Source organism: Schistocerca piceifrons, chromosome 9, assembly GCF_021461385.2.
Source record: "Schistocerca piceifrons isolate TAMUIC-IGC-003096 chromosome 9, iqSchPice1.1, whole genome shotgun sequence".
Taxonomy (NCBI): domain Eukaryota; kingdom Metazoa; phylum Arthropoda; class Insecta; order Orthoptera; family Acrididae; genus Schistocerca; species Schistocerca piceifrons.
The window spans coordinates 160,634,468-160,655,438 of record NC_060146.1 but is presented as its reverse complement, the minus strand read 5'-3'; the positions used below and the strand labels follow the sequence as shown (position 1 = coordinate 160,655,438).

General features: G+C 42.7%; 1 protein-coding gene across 3 annotated transcripts in view; it reads right to left on the bottom strand.

Annotated features, from left to right (window-relative positions):
* The window catches only part of LOC124716935 (eukaryotic translation initiation factor 5), a 110,837-nt gene that overhangs the window by 43,468 nt on the left and 46,398 nt on the right, over nucleotides 1-20,971 (bottom strand). For 2 of the 3 annotated variants that reach the window (XM_047243513.1, XM_047243514.1), the window contains exons 3-4: nucleotides 4,407-4,518; nucleotides 3,822-4,189 (exon numbers count right to left, since the gene is read on the bottom strand). In XM_047243513.1, coding sequence (XP_047099469.1) covers nucleotides 3,822-3,978 — 157 coding nt within the window. In that variant the 5' untranslated portion in view covers nucleotides 3,979-4,189; nucleotides 4,407-4,518. Of the gene's footprint in view, nucleotides 1-3,821; nucleotides 4,190-4,406; nucleotides 4,519-8,618; nucleotides 8,719-18,335; nucleotides 18,475-20,971 lie in introns of those variants that run through there. The other variant, XM_047243515.1, reaches the window with a different exon arrangement.

Here is a 20,971-nt window from a genome sequence, read left to right as displayed (position 1 = left end):
TCTTACCTCGAGTGAATAGTTTACTTTCTTTATTTTCGCAAAGTTATGATCTGTCCGTTCGTTCATTGACGTCTCTGTTCACAGTAATACGTTTAGTGTGTTTTGCGACCGCACCGCAAAACCGTGCGATTAGTAGACGAAAGGACGTGCCTCTCCAACGAGGCAAAAGCATTTGATCGCAAGGTCATAGGTCAACCGATTCCTCCACAGGAAAACCCGTCTGATATATTCTATACGACACTGGTGACGGCTTTTGCGTCACATGTCAACCCACCTAACTTTTACACTTGGCGAATGGGTAAAAAGATTCTTCTACCTTGCTCGATTTAGGTTTTCTTGTGGATGTGATAATCACTCCCAAAAAAGTGATGAAAACATAAGAGTGTCACATAAACTGAATGCAACAGTTTCACAGTCGCACAGTTTTCCCTGTGCTCTGTCAAAACATATGTTTTTAACGTTTTCAAATTTTTCCGTGTGTAGACCGTCAAATCCTCCATATGTCCAAGCAAATCTGAACATGTCCTGGAATTTTGGAGAGCGAAGTTTATTATCTGTGAGTGCCTGAACTTTGAGAATTGTCTGAAAATAAAAGATTAAACTTTTCACTCGAGGGTAGACTTTAATCCAGGACCTCTCGTTCCGCAGCTGCTCACGCTAATCACGAGACCACGGCGCTCTTGAGTTCTCATTATCCTAGATGTTGCGTATCTTGCACATGGACTACTCAGTTTGTATATTTTGCTTATTTTTTCATAGTTCCACACAACTACTTCCTGTTCTCTCGATTGAAGTGTGTTCAGTTTTTCAAGTCCTATCCACTGTGCCAATTTATAACTAAATTTGAGGGGGGTGCAATGGGGAGGTTCCCTTGTAAGCTCTCCACTATAGTTGCCACTACAGGTGAAAATCAACTGAAAGAGTAAATTAGCTCAAACACACTGAAAGTTGTCAAGGAAAACATTCCAGATTAAAAAGTGCCTGAGAACTTATTCTTTTACCATCAATGCTGCATCCACTGTGACTGCATTATCACTGATACCTGTTAAAAGTGACAGAGCAATTGACATCTGAACCATTCCACAAAAATTTTTATTGTGGATATAGAAAAGATCGATGTAACAGTACACTGTAGGATATTCCAAGTAAAGGTTCCAAAAACAGTATCATTTACTGACTGTTATAATGCTCAGATAATGTTAAGAATAGAAGTTGGTTGAAACCAAAAGTGAATAGCAATTAAGTCCTAAGTTCAGATTAGAATATTTATCTGAAGGATAGGTTAGTCATCTATTGTGGCAGCGTATTTATCGCAGTAAAGTAGTTGATAATATTTAACAAGATTATCATGGATTCCAAATGTGAATTCATCTGGCTGAATTTAAGCAACAAAAGCCAGTCAAAAATGGTTATCTGATGCTTTTATAGACCACCTGAGTCAGGAGCTATAGTACTTGAGAGAACTTGCAGAAAATCGTCAATAGCTTTGCCGATTGGCCATTATAATGGAGGACAACTTCAACTAGCCATGTACAGATTGGGAAAGTCATGCTGTCAACTGGTGAATTCATCTGGCTGAATTTAAGCAACAAAAGCCAGTCAAAAATGGTTATCTGATGCTTTTATAGACCACCTGAGTCAGGAGCTATAGTACTTGAGAGAACTTGCAGAAAATCGTCAATAGCTTTGCCGATTGGCCATTATAATGGAGGACAACTTCAACTAGCCATGTACAGATTGGGAAAGTCATGCTGTCAACTGGTGCTAGAAACAGATTCAAATGACATTCTGAACATCTTGATTGAGAATTACTTTGGGCAGATAATTGTAGAACTAACTTGAGAAGGTAACATCTCAGACCTCCAGCAACAAACAAACCTGAACTTGCAGACTCAGTTCATGTAGAGCAAGTGATCCTACGGCTGTGAGAGCAACTATAACTACAGGTATTACAAACAATGTTAAATGGTGAATATTTTTGCTTAGTAAGAGTGACAATATGAATTGCAGAGTATCTGAATAGTCAATATAAAATGTTAAGCACTGAGGACAAAGATGGAAAAATTCAAAAGCATCACTCAATAAGTCTTAGCCAAGTATGTTCGGAGCAAGGTCTTAAACCACAGTGTCTTTCCAATCTCTTATCAGCAGTGTTAGGAAACTGCTGTGTTAACAAATAACACCAGGTTTAAGGCAAGTCAACACACAGATGACGTAAGTTTAAAACAAAATGAGCATAAACACAGTAATGAGACAACTGTTCCACAACTTTGAAAGTTTAGGCCTAATCGTTTCAACCCATCTGATTAAGAACCCTACGAGGGTTTGGCCTACACAAAAAACCCTAAGCACTTCAAAGTTATGCATTCAGTCATACAGTGACCATGAAGGCACTGAAACATAAGTCCAAAACACTGAATTCGGTATTCAAAATTGTTCTTCCATAGAACAGTGTTACTGTCCCTCCTTTCAGTCATCATATGAACACCAAAGCTTTGAAGAAATAACACAAAAAGAAGAATCTAATTCCATGCTTATGCAATGTAGAAAATTGTTTGAATTTTTGTTGGAAATGTCACACTTTACCCATTTTTTGCTTGACACTTTCGGAGTCTGTCCAAGTTACAGCAGAAAGGGAATTCTTCCCATAGAAAACACATCAAAAGGATTTCCTCATGACGACGACGTCGTCGAGTGAGGTAAGTGGTTTCTTTTGTAATTACAACTATTAGAGTAACACTCTTCTTTTGCCGTTGCTGCAGTGACCACTATAAACAAGCTCATAATGCGCACCACCACAGTGTCGTGATCAATTTTGAATTGCACATTCGATATCTATTGTTTGGAGCCCACGGCTTCAATAGGCAAACATTCTTGGAAATTACCTAAATTGAAGTAAGATACTGGACATACACAGAAAAAGAGATTGATGACAAGTTGCTGGAAACTACAGTAAAATATTAGAGTAACAGGCGGATTCATAGAAATGTGAATCATCCATGAAGGAAATGGCTTCCAAGGCACTCGTTCCACCAGTTGGTGAGTACTTTTCATCATCGTGGGATCTTTGGCAGGAAGGACTGATGTATTCTTTGATGTGAGAGTGTTACAGAAATGCTCAACAAACTCCATAAACCACCTGACACTGTGTGGCAGAGGATACGTCTGGTACCACTAACGGAACTGCCCGTCTTGCAAGAGGCTTTGTGCATTGCGGAGAGGTTTATACTGAAATTTCAAGTGAGTACTTCCTGGAAGGAGTCTGACAATATATTACTTCGTCCCACATACATCTCATGAAATGACAACAGGGAAGCTCGAAAAAAAAATCAGAGCTAATGCAGAGGTTAACCGATGATCATTCTTCCCACATACCAATGGAACAGGGGAGAATGGGAGGGGGTGTGTGCGGAAGGGGGGGTAGAGGGTGGGGAGTTCAGTTAGTGGTGCCAGAAGTACCTTTCACCACACAACGTCAGGTGGCTTGTGGAGTCATGACAAAGGTGACTTTTTCTACGTTTGTTGAGCTCTGAATCTCAATCCTTAAAATTTCACATTGATCTTTCTGGAGGTTACCAGTTACAAGAATTATTTTTGTGTTATTTCTTCAAGGCTCTGAACAATATCTATGTTAAGAAGAATGAACTTACTACAAGGCCAATTTCCACAGCACTTTTTAAGTCAAAATTGTTTTCATCTATAATTCTTAACTAATAAATATTCACATATATACTAAGCTGAGACAAGCTAATAAGGCCTGTAATTTACAATTCATATTATTACAGCAAACAGTTATTTAACATATATATCAAAGAACTCACATGTTGCAGGACGTCCAATGGCTTTTGCAACTTCTGCCATATTTACTATGACTGTCTTGATGCCATTGCCCTTGCCTTCGACTTTTGCCATAATCCGGGGCATCTTGTAGCGATAGAACGCATCACTCACGTTCCTGTTTACGTTGACACTTCCCATCTTGCTGGGTACACAGTCGCGAGCAGGGGGGTCAGATGGGACGAAATGCTGGCAGTTTTAGGTGTTGGGGATAGTGCAGGGTGGGGTTACCGCCTCAAGGCGTGTTCTAGCGCGTCGGCACGAAAGGAGGGAGAGAGCGAGAGAGAGGGGCAGTCACGTTTCTCTGAATGGCTGCAGCTTCCTGTGCCGATTACTGGAAAATTTTGATGTCCTGCAATTTAAATGAAAAATTACTAATTGTAACACTGAGAATAGCACAGCAGTAATCTCACATTAATAAAATACATACAAATCAGTGTTACCATGCTTTAATTACTTATAAGTCTCTCAGGCTGCCTTATCAAGTACATAAATCTTCATAGTATATCGGCCTGCCAGTATCATCAGTGAGACTACACAAGACAGGAGCCAACACTCATTTTTCTTACCTGTAACTTATAGGTTCCTGCCGCTTAGATGAAATCATACACCTTGAGTCTAGGCCACGAACTGGCTCTAGGGCTATGTGGAAACTCCCAGATTTTCTTCTGGATAATGTCTCTGTAACAAAAATGAAGCAGTTAACATTTCAAATTTAAATAAGGTGGTCACTGATAGTCATATACACTGACCTGAACTTTATTCTTCTGGTCTCTGTACAGAAATCTAGGCTGTGGTGTTTCAAGAAAGTGATTATGCAGAAAGTGTAAGGAGAATTATTTCAGACATTGATAAACTTGATATTTTTACATTTGGTTTAAAATATTATTAAAATCAAGCGCATTCTTTTGTCTAAGCTGAACATCGCTGTGTCCTCTCAGTCTATATCCTAACTGATAAAACGCCATGGAATTTTGTAACTTGTGTATCTTTCTTTCATACGTGTAGCCGTTCACTTCCACTTCAGAGTCTTAGTCTCCCCCAATTGCAATTAGGAAAATCTCCAATCGAAGTTTTTCCATCGAGATTTCGAATATACTTGCTCTGTCACAGGCATACAACTGCTTTTCGTGGCCACACTCATTCATACGCATCAACATTTATCGTATTAAGTCGACAAGAATATTTTACGGTGAAAAATGAATATCTAAATGAGATTGTTGTCAAAGATTATTCTTGCGTCCTAGCGAACATTTGAATCTTTAACACATGAAATCAGAGATGTACGGATTAACTACTAGCAACGACCTATAACTTCCATGCTGAGCACAATTTTACATGAAAGTAATGCATAAGTCGCAAGGCGGAATTTGTTTTCGTTTGCGATCGAGTTCTGGACTTTTTCTGTTAAAGCGCTAAGAGTAGAGTTAGAAATACTGAGATTAATCGACCTCAACAGCGTGTTTGCAGCAGTCATATGTCAGTGTGCAGTAATTATCTTGTTTGCCACGCAAACCCATAAATAAAATTTGCTGTGGCGCTTGCTCACGTAAGTTTTTATCAGTTTATTCAGACAACATTACGCAAGAATGGAAAAAATTTCACAATGCCCACGACATTCGCTGAGGAATGCAATTGCGTGTGCGATTTAAATTTCATAACCTATTTTAATAATTTTTAAAGAGAAAAATCAACGTTGCAGGATCTGTGTAGTATTTTCAATGTCTTTCCTATTTACAATATGTTACAAGCATTGTCCACCGTCTGTACTCGCCGACAATGCATAACGTCATTAGGGTACAGTGAAAGGTGTAAACTGCCTCCTAATTTAGCCAAATTACTGCCACGCAATTCGCAGTGTTACTTAATGGCGGCGACCCACGTTGCACGGCCTTGGGCAAACCAGCTGGAATGTGAGATCAGGGCTGAACAAACCGGCTCGGCAGAGGCTCTGCCCCTGTGGACTACGAGCACTGCGTACTTTTAACAGCTGAAAAGCCGGCCACGACAGTTTTACGTATACAACATTTTTACAGCCACCAGAATCTTATTTAGTGTTGGGAAAACATGTTTTCAAAGGTGAATACAACAGGAGATAGGTAGTAAGAGACAGCGTTAATGAAGCTTTCGAAATTAATTTCACGGTTTCACACAAAATACTTGTATTCGTCTCCTCTTAATACTTCATTTTTTAGTCCTCAGCCTGACACTGCGATTAAAAATCTCATCCATGGACTAAGAACTGTTATAACGGAAATAGCATTTGACAAGCAAATGGCAGTTGTTTTAAATATCCTGCGTTAATGTAATATACCTTACGATTCTGTACGACGACTTTCACGTCGAATGAGTTATGGAATTGTGCATCTACTTGTCATTTACGTAAGTTATGTATAACAACTTAATGCTTCATATAGTGTAACCTCAGGCATGTTTTCATTCTACACGCTCTTCACTCGCTGAAGCCACAAACAAACCCAACACGTTAATTTTTCGAAATATGGAAAGATTCCTTGACTTCACGATAAATACTGCATCGATGTTTGCTCGGGTGGATTGCTGCACGAACGTTTTAACAAATGGTATTCATTAAAATGCAGAACTGTATAATGCCAACATATGATTTGTTTACTTCGTAGAAAGAACTGGTATCGAATTAATGGATAAGCAAAATGTTTCGTTCCCTAAGTTGCAAAATGTGAACAAATGTATGTTCATAACATTTGGGTGGGGTCTCGTGTTAACGGGACTTCAATTACTTGGCTGCGTCCAGCCATTGACGGTAGCGAATTTATTAAACACGAGTTCTCCTTTACCCTGTCTACATTATGCAGAAGCTACAGAAACTTCACATTTTGGAAGAGTGCTCGTAGTCTACATGCTGTATACGAGACCAAACCCATGCTTTAGATCATGGCAAACTTATTTCTTCTCAATACGTATATTTATTGCCAAAATATTACAGCATTGTTACCGCATTGGAGGTGAACTGCAGCTCTATAAACAGTTTTAAATACAGAAATTCCATCTTGCGCTTACAGAGACAATACACACTTAACTCTGTCGACATTTCGTAGTTTTGAATTTTCATTACAAGCAGAATTTTATGAGTGACTAACACTAAGTGCCTTGGTTATACCCACACGAGCATAGACGGGGGCAGACTGGGTTGGAGGTGTTTGGGCACCACCCCACCTACTGGAGCAGAGTTTTTACTCATTTAAAGGAGTCTAGAAATAAGTTCTCTGGGAGGCCGGAAGTTGGATATCATCTATAAACTTTGCTCTCGTGACAAGAGAAGTGTCGAAAATGTGCAACTCGTGAGAAATGTTTGTGTGTACCGAACCGTTTGCAATTGCAGCTTTTTCATTTTAGAATGCTGGGTACAACATGACCATCGACACTACTGCAACATCAAGTTTTTTGCAGACGCTTCATTTCGAGAAATTTTTTTGAAGGATAAAAATACATGCGTGGATGATGTCTCATTCGCACCGCTAAAGGAAAGTATTTTCGTTTACGGTTGCAATTTTCCATGTTCAACACTTGGCATAATTTGAAGTAGCGAATCATGCCCGTTTGATATCTGCAACATTTAGGAGCGTCGTGGAGTCAGTATTCCAACCACCTCCCACCCCCGCGAAATATTGCCAATAAATCTTTGCTAACCTCCGAGTGTCTCCAACAACTACATTCTCTATTTTTAGCCTCAAGCTGTCTTTGGTGTTTCACGTATTATTCTAAGTATCAGTTCTGGGATCTGTCGAAATGGCCGTGTTCCCTCAACACTCATTTCTGTTTACTCTGCAGGGTACTCCGATCCCTCAGGTTTTGTAGCCGTAACTTTGTGAAGTAGCATCTTTCGCTTTTCCCTGTCTCTCTAGGTACCACGTAGCATCTTGAGAACTATTACTCTACCGTATGCTTTTATTTTAAAGTAATCTACTGTAACGTGCTCAAGTTCGCTCGCCCTAAGTGCTATTTTTATCATTTATGTTAAAAAGTAATGGAGGATTAGCATGTTTTTCTCCGCCGATTCAGTGGTTTTCAGTCCTTTGATTGGTTTGAAGGCAATCCGGCTAGTCTACAGTGAGAGTGCTCATATCCACCGAAGAACGAAATATTCAGTGCTACGTGACTGGTTATCTGGCCATTAATTTTTACAATTTTCAAATGGTATCACAACTCAAAGGCGTGTGTTCTCTATTTATCGTCTACTTATCTCTTCCCTGTTTCAGAAAGCTATTCTTGCTATAGTTGGCCAAAGTTTAACATCCTCTTCACTTCTACAGCCTCATTTTGCTACAAATATAAACAGCGATACTTGTTTGCTGCTTTCAACGTCTCACTTCCTCATCCAATTTCCTCAGCGTCGCATGACTGCGATTACACTCCATTATCTCATTTTGTAATTTTCAAACCACATGCACAATCCTGTCATGCGTAGCTGGCTACGCGCTGGTAACACTGCACTCTGCCACTACTTTGTCAATCACGGAATTATTTCACTAACTGTAATAGGAGTCAGATTACTGTGTTAAGTTTTAACTGACGTTTTAGTCTTATTATATGCCTGATAGCTCCCGAATTTCGAAGAGGGTTCTCCACGACAAACGGAATTTACGAAGTCACTATAGAATGAAGGATTTTGGGTGTCTGACGACGCGAATGAGATCGCTGGCGCGGCCAGGCGGCAGCAGCGCGGCCAGGCGGCAGCAGGCGGAACAAGCGCTGGTGCCCCATTTGACCAGACTACGGACCCAGACCCCTGTCCCGCTCACCTGGTGTCCGCATAGGACGGCGCGCTGGGGCCCGCGGCGCCGCTTGCGCAGCCGCGCCTCGCCGGTGACGCTGCCTGGAGCCTCGTCTCGTCCGTGATGCCTGCCCAACACATCCAGTAAAAAACCGAGCGCCCACTCACTACCAACAACACATCGGCCGCCCCGGCTAGGCTAATGCTGCTCTGCGCTCACTGCTCTACTGCCGGCCACAGCGGGAAGTACATAATACCGAACAGGGGCGACGGCTCGTTATTAAAGGTCTCTCCCCGATAAGTGACGGCGGAACATGATTGCTTTGTATCATGAAACTCAGTAATAGCATGAAACTGTACTAGCTCCGTTCAGAAGATCACGACAGCGGTATATACACATGGAGTTTCGTACATTGCACCATAGTAAAGTATGAGCTACTGAATAACTGCACAGGAAAGCGATTTATTGAAAAATCCCCGATTAATCTGCAATACAATACATTTGCTTATGGTGTGGGTCAACTGGAAAGCCCAACAAGTGTTTATTCTTCTAAGTCTTCCTACTATTTACTTAAGTTTTCCAGCGTTGCTACTAATCCATACATAACAGTACATCCATGATGATGAGAGAGAGAGAGAGAGAGAGAGAGAGAGAGAGAGAGGTACGTTGTATTTGCTATGCACACTCATCACAAAAAAGCTGGTCGGATATTAGGCGGCATCGCGGTCTGTCTCTAACGCCTTTTGGAAATCGACGAACAACAGCTTTAATCACCAGAATCTACCTTTGTGGAGGTCTGACAAAACGGAACTACCTCGGTCTTTACACGATCGTTGTTTACGAAATACGTAAGGATTCTTACAGGGGACAATTTTGTTGCAGGGTCTCTTAACATGCGAACATAATACGCGTTGAAAAGTAGGCAACTGGGCAACGTCAATGATGTACACAGGTTCGTAGTAGTAAGGGTAAGTCGGACGGTCCTCTTTCAAAACGGGAATTCTGAGAATTTTTGTATCTCTTGGTATACTTCGTCCCAAGAGCGAGTGCAAAGATTGCTGATATAAAGGGAGCTACGTTCTTGTTATGGCGTGAAGTCAAGCACCGGCACGCCAGTCGGGAACGATAAGAGATGGCTGTGAGAAGACGTCAGCCAACCACACTCTGACCGGACCTCTGTGCAGAACGACAAACTCGACAGCAGCGGCCCCTATGTGAAGAGGACTTAAGCGCCGCGACCGACTAGTGACCGCCCTGTTCTATAGCAGCCTCAACTCTTACTCACTTCGGAAATTTGTGGTGACTTCTTATGAGACCAAACTGCTGAGGTCATCGGTTCCTAAGCCTACACGCTACTTAATCTAACTAATTTACGCTATGGACAAAACACGAACACCCATGCCCGATGCCTTAGGGAGGGCTCGAACCTCTGACAGGAGAGGGGGGGGGGGGGGGGGACGCACGGCCAAGGCGCTCTAGACTGCGCGGCGAGTCACTTCGCTCATTTTCTCTATTTAGCACAGACTTGGAATTGATTGTACTGAAGATTTATTATTTTGTATGTCGCCCTTTGCTTGCGGCACATCTTTGAAATTGCAAAAGTTAAGAACTGTAATAACTCATCACTAGGCTATTTGATTGATTGACAGCGAACCGAGTATGCAGGATTACTAGACACCACAGTTATTTTGTATACTACATGTAAATCGAAAAAGGGTATCCCTTCAGCTCCACTTCCCATTGATCTTCAGGGTTTCTGATGATTTTTCCATCCCGCAGTCACATATTTTGGTGTTCGCATGGAGGTTCCAACTTTCAGTCATTCCCACAAATGCAATTTGCGCGTACAATACTTTTGTTTTCGTAAACAAAGTTGACACTCGGCGCGGTGGCGGATAGGAACGACTGCAAAGGCACTTCTCATTTACAGCCGCCCCCATCACCCAGCGCGCCGAGTGTCAGCTTTGTTTGCTCGATTAATACACTATTTCCGCCTTCTGTCATCCTCCGCTTTGGAGCCAGTATGGTCTTGATAAGACTCCAAATTACAAATGGAATAGCATACCCTGGAAAGCCAATCTAAAATACGTTGGGGGGTGAGATACAAAATATACCCCAAATAAGCACATCGGTATACATTTGGCCAACAGGAAATTTACTGTGTCCAATAATAACAGCGTCAAAATCAAGACAAACATTTTCAATGTATTCTTTGTCTCAATCAAGTATGGCCCAAATTTGGGTGCTTGCAGCTTAAAGCCAAGTGTACAAAACTGAGTATGCCTACCCATTATCACCGTGAAGTACCAATTTATTAACACTTAACAGATCGGAAAAATTCCTATCAACACAAAAAAGGAAACCTACTACCAGAATCTCGCTCTTAACGAAACAATGTCACAGGCAACATTCCTCTCCAATCCTAGGTTCAAATTATTCAGTTGCGACAAGATGGTTACTATCCTCCGACTTTTTCAAAACGAACTTTGATAGTGATCTAAACTGGACAATGACGTGAAGGTATACATAGTTTACTGTTCACGGAGGGTCAAACCAAGAAATCAAGTTAACGGTGGAAGAAGATACAACACTGATCTAGAGGATAAGAAAAAACTAGAATGGTATGACCATGTGAGACTATCGATGGTAACAAAACTTCAAAGTCCAGTTCCGCATTTCAGTCCTTCCTAGAATTCTCCTCACCCACAGAGACCGTGCATAAACAAAAGACAACTGGAGGACGAGTAGAGAAGCATTGAGATTAAGTGGCGGTAGACGGCGAACGATGCTGTAACAACCGCTGCAATATCCAGTATATGGTCTTACACCGCCCATTTAATAGAAGTGAATAACTTCCGGCAATAACCAATACCAACATCAATTTTTCGAACCGCAACCCTCCAATCCCACGCCGGCTCAGGCACGACAGGTGAGACTGAAGACGCCTCAGATTTCGAAAAAACTGTGTGGTTTTAGAACCCAGACAACAGGCATTCGAAATTGAGCTGAACAGACCTGAAGCTAGCGAAGCTGTCGAAATATCGCGAAAAATATGACAGCAACTCTGCTCCGAACCCCAGACCGCTAATATCGACGAGGAAGTCTCAAAAATCTATTTGCAAAACAAGGCAAATCAGTACATTATACGAAAGGTCTGCACAGAGATGAGGGAAGCTGAAGCTTCGGCCTGGACAGCAAATGAGCTACTCTCACGGTATACGTCACGGCCGTATATCGATTGCGCCCGACCGCCCACGAACTGCTTCAAAGTCGCTTCACACTTGCCTTTATGCACCGTGGCATTCAACACTTCCACTGACCATACACTGCGCAACACGTTGCGAGAATGGGACAATGTGGTGCCTGTACCAAATTTTGAATTCACTAGCCTGACATTTTTCGTTGCTCCTTTAGAGAACTTTTAGCGTAGGTAATAATAAAACAGCTTCCAGTTTTTCAAAAATCCAGCAACGTGAACGAAGGAACGCCTAGTTAACCCAAGTGTTTTCGTTCACGCCCGAGTTCTATTTTCACTTGGTATTTTGACTGCAGGATAACCAACTAAAATCGCACAATGCGAATATCTAGACAGGTGTGTGAAGTATGCTAAAGAACAAACACCTGTTACCGGCGATCTGCAGAAGTTAAATGTCAGCATCAGAAGTGCGAGCATGTCTCCCAGTCGCGCGTGCTCTGCGGTCCAGGCACCAGGGTCAACATAGGCGTTTCGAAAGAAGCCACTGCAGAATGAAGGGGTTGCGAGTCAAGTGTTCTGAGTGGAACGCTGCAGGAGGGAAACCAGGAGCAGCAACCTTTTTGTACACTGTAGCTGCATTCACACCAAGTCACGTTTCGGGTATTCACCCCTCTTCAGTTTGCGTAATGCACTTAACATTACTACGAGCTTGTTCCTATGGATTAGTCATCTGACACACCTACAGGGCTATACCGTTGATAAACCGTTTTAGAATTTCGAGATTTTTTAAGCTCGCCATCTCTACGTATTTTCGACGGAAAATCTCTGAAGGAATCAGTGATTCCGCAACAAAGGATCCTGTGAAACTCTTCTCGCTTTGTTCGTCCACGAGATCCACAAGGCAACTGAAACCGACGCCCAGTTTGATGTTTAGTTTCTTTACTTCCTGAAGACGTTCGACACAGTTCCGCTGTGTCCGCTAAAGAAATGCGGGCTTCTGGATTATCGGACCAGTTTCTTCTTTGGACTTTAGTTATTAGCAAAATACAAAAGTGGGGAAGCTGCCGAAACCGTGTAAATAAAAAAATGGCAACTCTTCTGCAGTTTGCAAATCAATGTCAGGAGGAAAACCTCAAACAGAGCATCTTGCTATCTGTCATTTTCCAAAACTATGTTACCTGGATACCGTTTTAAGAGTTAATGTTTTACCAATTTCAGACATCCAGGTCAGCTGTTAACTAAATTTTCGTAACAGCCTTTTTAGAAGTATTTTCTGGTCTTATTTCTTTTTTTTTAGCCTTTCTATGTCATTCGTCTGCGTCTGTCAATCATTTAGACAGTTCGCACTTGCTTAGCACAGGCTTATCGTATCAGAGGTCTCGTACTGGCTGGTTTGTGTGCACTCCCGGCCTCCAGCGAACAGTTGTCGCTCGCAAAAGTGTTAATGGGCGCCACCTACCCACTACAATGGTTTCACCCGATAGGGGGATCGGAGCAGTCCGTCGCCAGAGCCTGCGCTGTAGAAGCAGAAATTAATGGAAAGTTGATGGTAAAGGGTACAAGATATCGGGCGATTCATGAAACAATTACACTATTAAACTTTTTAACTTCGAATTACAATAAAGTGACTAAGTGGAGATTTTAATTGGAACATTTTTGGGCGTACGACGGCTACTGTAGAGCTATAAGGCGATGATTATGATGGACTTAAGTCGTTCAACAGCCTCGGCATCAGCGACCTCAATGGACAACACAGACATCCCGTGGTTGGAACGATATGTTCCCACAAGCCTAACAACTGCGACCATTGCCATGGAACATTCAGCCAAGCATTCTATACGTTATTCCCTTGCCATTTCACACAGTCTCTCTCTCCCCCCCCTCTTTTTTTATTTAAATTGCTAGTACTCAACTATCCCCTCTATGCGCACATCAACTAACACCTAAGTCGCAAAAAACAGTTTTTCTGTTCCTTCACTTCCCTGCAGTGTGTAGAATAGTCAAATTTTATACGAACCCGATTACGAATTTTACTTCCGTCTTTAATGAAACCACCTTTTATCACCGTTAATTCCATAATGATGAAACAGACTCAACATTTGTGTTTACAACAGCAAGTGCCAACAGTCAGTGGATAGGTTCTGTTATCCAATCTGTTCATAAAATCTGAGCTGCAATGTTTTCCGTCAAACTGACTTTCACGTCCTTCACTCAGAGGACGAGAACCGTAATGACTGACTTTCTTTCGAATGGGAATGAGTACAGGCATGCTACTTGTAAATTATGAACGCCATCATTGTCGAGATGAATGCCATACCAGCAAGCCATTTTGAAAACATTGTCTTTAAGAAAAATGGTGAGTGAGAAGCATTAATTCTGGCGTGGACTACACATTTAAATTAGACTTATTCCGGTACTGTATTATAGAAAAGGGTATAAAAATATCTAACTAATTCACAGCTCCATGGATGGATAATTTTTTTTTATTAAATTGAGTGGTTGATCGGGAGGAATGGAATTGAGAACACCATAACAAAATCTGGATAATGGAGACGTTTCCAGCGCTAAGTGTAATTTGGAGAGGCTGGGATTTGGTGTATGTGGTTTCCCATGGGAGACTGCAACTGTTTGGGTATAAACACCACGCTATACAGTGCGTCCCGCGACCTGAGTTTAGAGTGCCATCTCTCTCCACCAACCGTCGTTCCCCTTCCCTCCCCCAGCAGTGATGATACTTCGTACAGCAGCTCTACGGCGGTCGCGTTTTACGTTTTGACAAATGACAGGCACACGGCGCTAATGAGGTGTTGCATTGCTATTGTTTTAGAAAAGGCGGCTCATGAACTGGCCGGGTACTTTTTTTTAGAGTTAGAGTGTATTGAAGCCTTTGTCTCCCTCTAAAATTTATCCTCCCCTCTCCTTTCACTAGAAAAACTGATGATTGCTTTATGACCCGGGATGTGTCCTGTAACTCAATCCCTGTTTTACTGGAGTTGAGCTTTATCACTTCTCCCCAACCCACTGAGTATCTCTTCAAGAATTAAACAATCTATCAACCTACTCCGTATTCTCCTGTTGCTCCACATTTTATATGTATTCTCTTTTTGTTTCAACTTTCCTGGAACACATTTCACTTCCGTAGAAAGCTACATTGCGAACACCTTCGGCAAAGACTTCCTAGCACGTAAATTTAAATCTTAAAAATTCCTTTTTATAAATGTTGTTACTGTCAGATTGCATTTTATACTCTTTCTACTCCGAACACAGTTACTTTGCTGCCCAAATAATCATCTATTACTTTTAGTGCCTCGCCTAATCTTATTCGATCATAACCTGATTTACTTCGACTACATTACATTAATCGAGTTTTACAATTATTGATTTAATCTTAACAATTTTCAAGACTGTCCATTTCGCTAAAATGCTCAACGTTCAGATCGAATGACATCTCACTCCGTGTTTGACATCTTTAAACATGTCGTAATCCTGATTTCTGGACAAGTTGCAAGTGTTTTGCTTCTTGTATTTTATCCTCGAAAATTGCACAATTTGGACGTCTCAGGCGCGTTATCTAACTCTACAATGCTAAAAATATAGAGCTTACGTTTTTCAGGTCTAAGATTCGGCGTGCAATGACTTAGCAAGTGTCTCGGGATAGTGGGGCACACACGTACACGTGAGTTGTATGTGCACCACACTACTACTTTACCAGCAAAGGCTATATAGAAGACCTTCTGAGAAGTGATTGTGCGAATGATTTGTCCAACGCGAAACGTCGTGTGCTGACGCCCTTCGAACGGGGTACGGTGGACGGTGCCAGACAGATAGGAATTTCGATTTCGGCAGTGATGCAGAAATTCGGCTTCACATGTTCAACCTTGTCAGAGGAGTCGTGAATGGGTGAATGAGGGTGTCACAGTCCACAACAGTTTAACTATGGGCCGTCCAGCCGTGACCGGCGAAATGTGTCCCAGTGGATATTCCGAAGAAAAATGTTTTCCACGGTGTATAGCCGACGCCGTACAAGGGTGCCACTGTCAACCCGACGTCATCGGGCACAATGGCTTGCCTTTGTCGCAAATCACCAGTGGGTGGACACTGGAACAAATGACGTAACGTGATACTGTTGCACCAAATCACGATTTCAATTACACCACGGCAATGGGCGACTTAGACCACACGGATTGATGGACCCCGAGTCAAGAAGGTGTGGCCTGAGGCTGTGGTGTCGTGTCTGGGATACATTTTCCTGGGACAGATTGGGTCCCCTAATTCTGAAAGGGAGTCTGAATAGACCACGGTATGTTGAGCTGCTTGGGAACCATCTCCACACATTATCGCCCTTCCAACACCCCGACGGTTCTGCAGAGTTCGAAGACGATAATGCGCCGCCAAATAGCTCAACGTCGTCCGGGAATGGTTCCAGCAACATGCAGTGGAGGTCCAAAGACAGATGGCCACCCTAGAGCACAAATTTTAACCCTGTCAAGCATATCTGGAACAGGCCCCGTACCATAGATCCGGCACCCAAGAACACACCAGAACTGGCTGTCACTCTGCGAACTATTTGGTGTCAGCTGCTTCCAGAGGAGTACCAGGGACTCCTAGACACACTTCCACGCCGTCTCACTGCAGTCCGCAGGTCCAGAGACGGCCCCCACGCGATATTACGTGCCTATTTCAAGACATGAGCTGCCAGTGTAGTCTACTGCCTCGCGAGTTCCTACATGTCTCCTGAAACGCATCCTCCCCAATCTGCTACAAGTCTCCTTTTTTTGCAAAATCTAATTGTATTCTGCAACCGTGACAAACTGATGGTTCAATACCATCCATAACTCTCATGACGGGAATAAGGAAAATCGTGGAGGATTTGCAGAAAATCGGGCGCGTAGCTATTGACAGTGAGTGTACGCGTCGAAAGAGCAGCAAAACGAAACCAGGGAGGAAGAGAGATACAGCTCGAAGTTGAACAAAGTGACTCCCGGACCTCGCGAATGCAACGTTACACAAGGTTAGACAACTGTTTGTACAGACCTGCCTCTTGTGGCGCCAGTGGAGACATGCTGGCGCTGCCGGCGGCAGTGCCAGTATTGATTGCACGCGGCCAGCGCGTGGGAGGGAGTTGCTGCGCGTAGATCAATGGGGACGTGCCCGCCACTGGACACCGGCGCCTCACCGGGCAGCTCCGCGTCTAGATGGCAGTCTCAGCACGACCAACGAAGCCATCTCAGTTCTGACTTCCACGAACAGGACTGTCCAGCGATTGCGGGAAGTTATCGAGATACCGCCCAGATGTAGACTTCTAGCAACAGCTGGAGAAGACTGCAGAAACCGTTCATGTGCCTAGTTCAAAGATCGCAGTGCTTCCTACAAGCGCACAGACGCCACGATAACCTCGTACAGGGGTTCTCAGTGCATAAAAACTGGCACCTCTCACGAAGTAAACAGTACAATTCCATCGTGCACCACGAAAAGAAACCATCAGATGTGGAGAATCTCATCCGAAACACTGAGAAATAAGTAAGCTGATATTGCAAAAGCCTGTATCGTATTAGTACTAATTACTTACGTTTCCACCGTTTTTAGCGAGGCTCCTACCAACTTCTGATATGGATTCACAGTTTACTGTAATACCTAATGGTTTATATAGTAACAATGACATCCAAAAACTGCAGCAAAAATTAAATGACACGGTGTGCACTACTGTGGAAGTGGTTTAAACGAAATTCTTCAATTTCGTAAATTTCCCGGTGACATCACTAACCATGACCTCCTACTCAGAGCAAAAGTAAGAACGACATACTAAAATGCTTATTCAGCTTAAGCACGGTTAAAATAAAATGGAATGAAATATACAATACACACATGTATTTACTTCCTTCAAATGAAGTGGGTTGAAGACACGTGGTAATAGGAAAGCTACGTAATTAGCGAGATAAGTCAAGCTTTTATGAACAGCTGAGAGCGAGCTACTGAGAAACACGAACTTATTCGCAGGCAGTAAGAGGAGACACTTGATTGTCCGCCGAGACTGCAGGATCCACATGAGCTACCAGTTTAACTTTTGTCAGCGAAATCAAGTTGGTATGATTATCAGTGGTAGCGAAAATGGTATTCCACAATTTGATATTCTGGTGAAGTAAGACCGCTTGGAATATTTCAACTTGTTGCTAAGTTCGATTAGCACCTTTACTTCTTAGCAGCATTATTACAGACCATCATTCTGCACTACCCCACTGCGTTATCTGTAATCAAGAAAACCGTATGTGCATATGTACTAGGTAAACTGTAAACCAGATATAAAAAGGTAAAAAAACTGACGGTCCGCTGGCACTCACGAGCCGCTCGCTAGCTTGTCTTCCGTGACAGATGGGCCGCGGAGAGCGCGCTATTCTAGACACACGGAGTCACGACGAGGGGGAATTTCGCCTTCACAAGAACCGGCACGTTTCATGGCGAATACATCCGAGTGCCTCCGTGCTAGCGGAGGAAGGAGCAGCAGTGAGCGCAGCCGGGGCGGCGCCTACGGCTACCGGGCGCCAGCCAACCTGCTACATCCAAAGCCGCAGCCTTGGTCGCCACACATAACCTCGCTCCCGCGCCGGCCGGACGGACGGACGGTGGTGGTGCCGCTGACTGCTGACTGACTCGCTGCAGGCCGCTGCTCCGCTCCTGCCGCCACTGCCCTCCGCCGAGCCACTGGCCGCAACCCCCGGGGAGGCCTGCCGAGCGAGCGAGCTATCGATCCATCGACCGCCGCCCGGCCAATGGGGTGCCAGCCCAGGAGGCAGCACGGTCGACGGTCTGGAAACGTCGCTAACGCCCACGCTCCGCAATTGCCTTAAACGCTGTTTCCCGAAATGCTGCGCCAACACAAAAGGCACACAATCTGTCTACTACTAATTGTGTGGCGGAGGGTGTTTTGAGCAAATATTAGTCACTCCCGGCTTATTCTTTGTGTGTGGTGAGAGGAAACTATCCGTGCGGGTTCCGAACAATCAGATTGCCTGACAAACTAAAATCAGTCAGTCAGGCTCTGGCTACGTCACTCCCCCGAAATATATCCTTCCTGCAAGACATGCAGAAGGACTACCGTTAAGTTTAGAAGGTACCGGCGGTAGGGTATCAGTGAGGGCGTGTCATTGGTCGTTCTTCCAAGCCTCCTCCAACTAACAGGTCCCCAGCGGCAGGACTGACATTTTGAAACAATTTATACATACGGTGATGCAGGCTAAGATCGCAGTTTTCATACCATGCACTCGGCCCCTTTCTCTCTTGTGAGCCCTCGTTTGCGAGTAATCGAGGAAAAAGTATTTTGGAATTTCGCGTGATGCACTAGAGCTTTGGATTAGTAATGTTATTCTGGCAACTGCCGTAGCTTAACAATTATCGCGGAGTCCTAACACTAAAGGTTGTTGATTCGAATCTACTTAGGTGCATCTAAACTACTCTATAATACTAATCAACAAAAATTTTCATGTTTTAATTCAAGTAACTTGTTTAAATAACTTATTTCTATTGCTTTGATAAGTCATTTTAATCAGCGTATGAACTGTTTCCATGGCTCTTTTTCCTATTATTGTTTTTCACTTGGGATCTTTTGAATGTGACTATTGTTATGTTTGATATATCAAATTTCTCCACTTTTATGATTTTATATTCTTGCCCGTGTTATTGCATTCATTCGTTTATTATTTTTGTTCCTCATTTTGCTGGGATTTCGTTTTACTTGTAATTCCTTCTCACATCTTCACCTGCGCTATTTAGTGCACAGTGTAATAACAATTTATGTTTTAAACGTTTATATGGCGATTGTCACTCAAAAATCTACATAACGAAAATAACTTTGACACCACTGGACTGACAAACAGATTAGTTCGTCTTTTGTTCTAAGCGATAAATCACTAATGTTACAAGTGAACTCGCAAAACTTTGGCCAAAACTAAAAATTGTGCATGGACAACAAAGGTACAGCCAAAGTCAGGGTTCTGTTCAACGTGCCAACCAAGACATGGAATATGCAAGTTTTTGGGTAAAGGACAACAATTCGTCGAAGTGATCGGAAGGATTAAGATGTCCAATTCATTAAAAATCGAGCTCCCCACTCTGGCGTAAAACAACCACCTTACAAAGCATTATTCGGAATCAAACCTAGAATAGAACTTTCCACTTCCTCGTTGCCTCCAGAAATCATAAATGATATTCAGGATGAAGATGACCTGAAGAAGGCAATCTAAGATGACAGTAATACTGAACAGTACGAAGACAGTGATAACATTGTTAAAATTGACACAAACGACATTAAACATGCTAGGAAAACTGCGACAGACAATTTACAAAAACAAGCTACAAGAATGAAAGCTTCCTCAGACAAATCTCATCCACCAGAATTGAGGTAATACTTCAAAAGACTGATGGCAGTCTCTATGAAGAAGGCACCAAACATGGCGTACTTCAAAAACATTGCAGATATAATAATTAAAACTTTCCATATTTTTTGTAATATTAAAACGTTTTAACTTTGTTTTGAGAACTGATTTCAACGTCTGCATTCAGAAGTTTTTAGATGTGGGAGATATTAAGCAGGATATTGAAATATCTAAGGTCTGCAGCCATGAAACGTTGTACCAGAGCAAGGCATTGTGAAATGCAGTTGCATGAAGAACTGTACAACAAACAAACTGTAAGAAAAACAAAGTACTCTGGTGGCACTTAGAATTGCAAAGTAGTAGTAGTAGTAGTAGTAGTAGTAGTTGTGGTCTTCAGTCCAGAGACTGGTTTGATGCAGCTCTCCATGCTACTCTATCCTGTGCAAGCTTCTTCATCTCCCAGTACCTACTGCAGCCTACATCCTTCTGAATCTGCTTAGCGTATTCATCTCTGTCTCCCTTTACGATTTTTACCCTCCACGCTGCCCTCCAATACTAAATTGGTGATCCCTCAATGTCTCAGAACATGTCCTACCAACCGATCCCTTCTTCTAGTCAAGTTGTGTCACAAGCTCCTCTTCTCCCCAGTTCTATTCAATACCTCCTCAGTAAACCTTGCAAAATAAGTAAATAAGCAAATTGCAGATAAGGTGATTTCTGTGGATGGATATATGTAAGTTGATCTAGTGATAGATGTGAAATCACTGATTAGTTAATAAATAACTTTAATGAATCGTCGACTATTTTATTTCTAT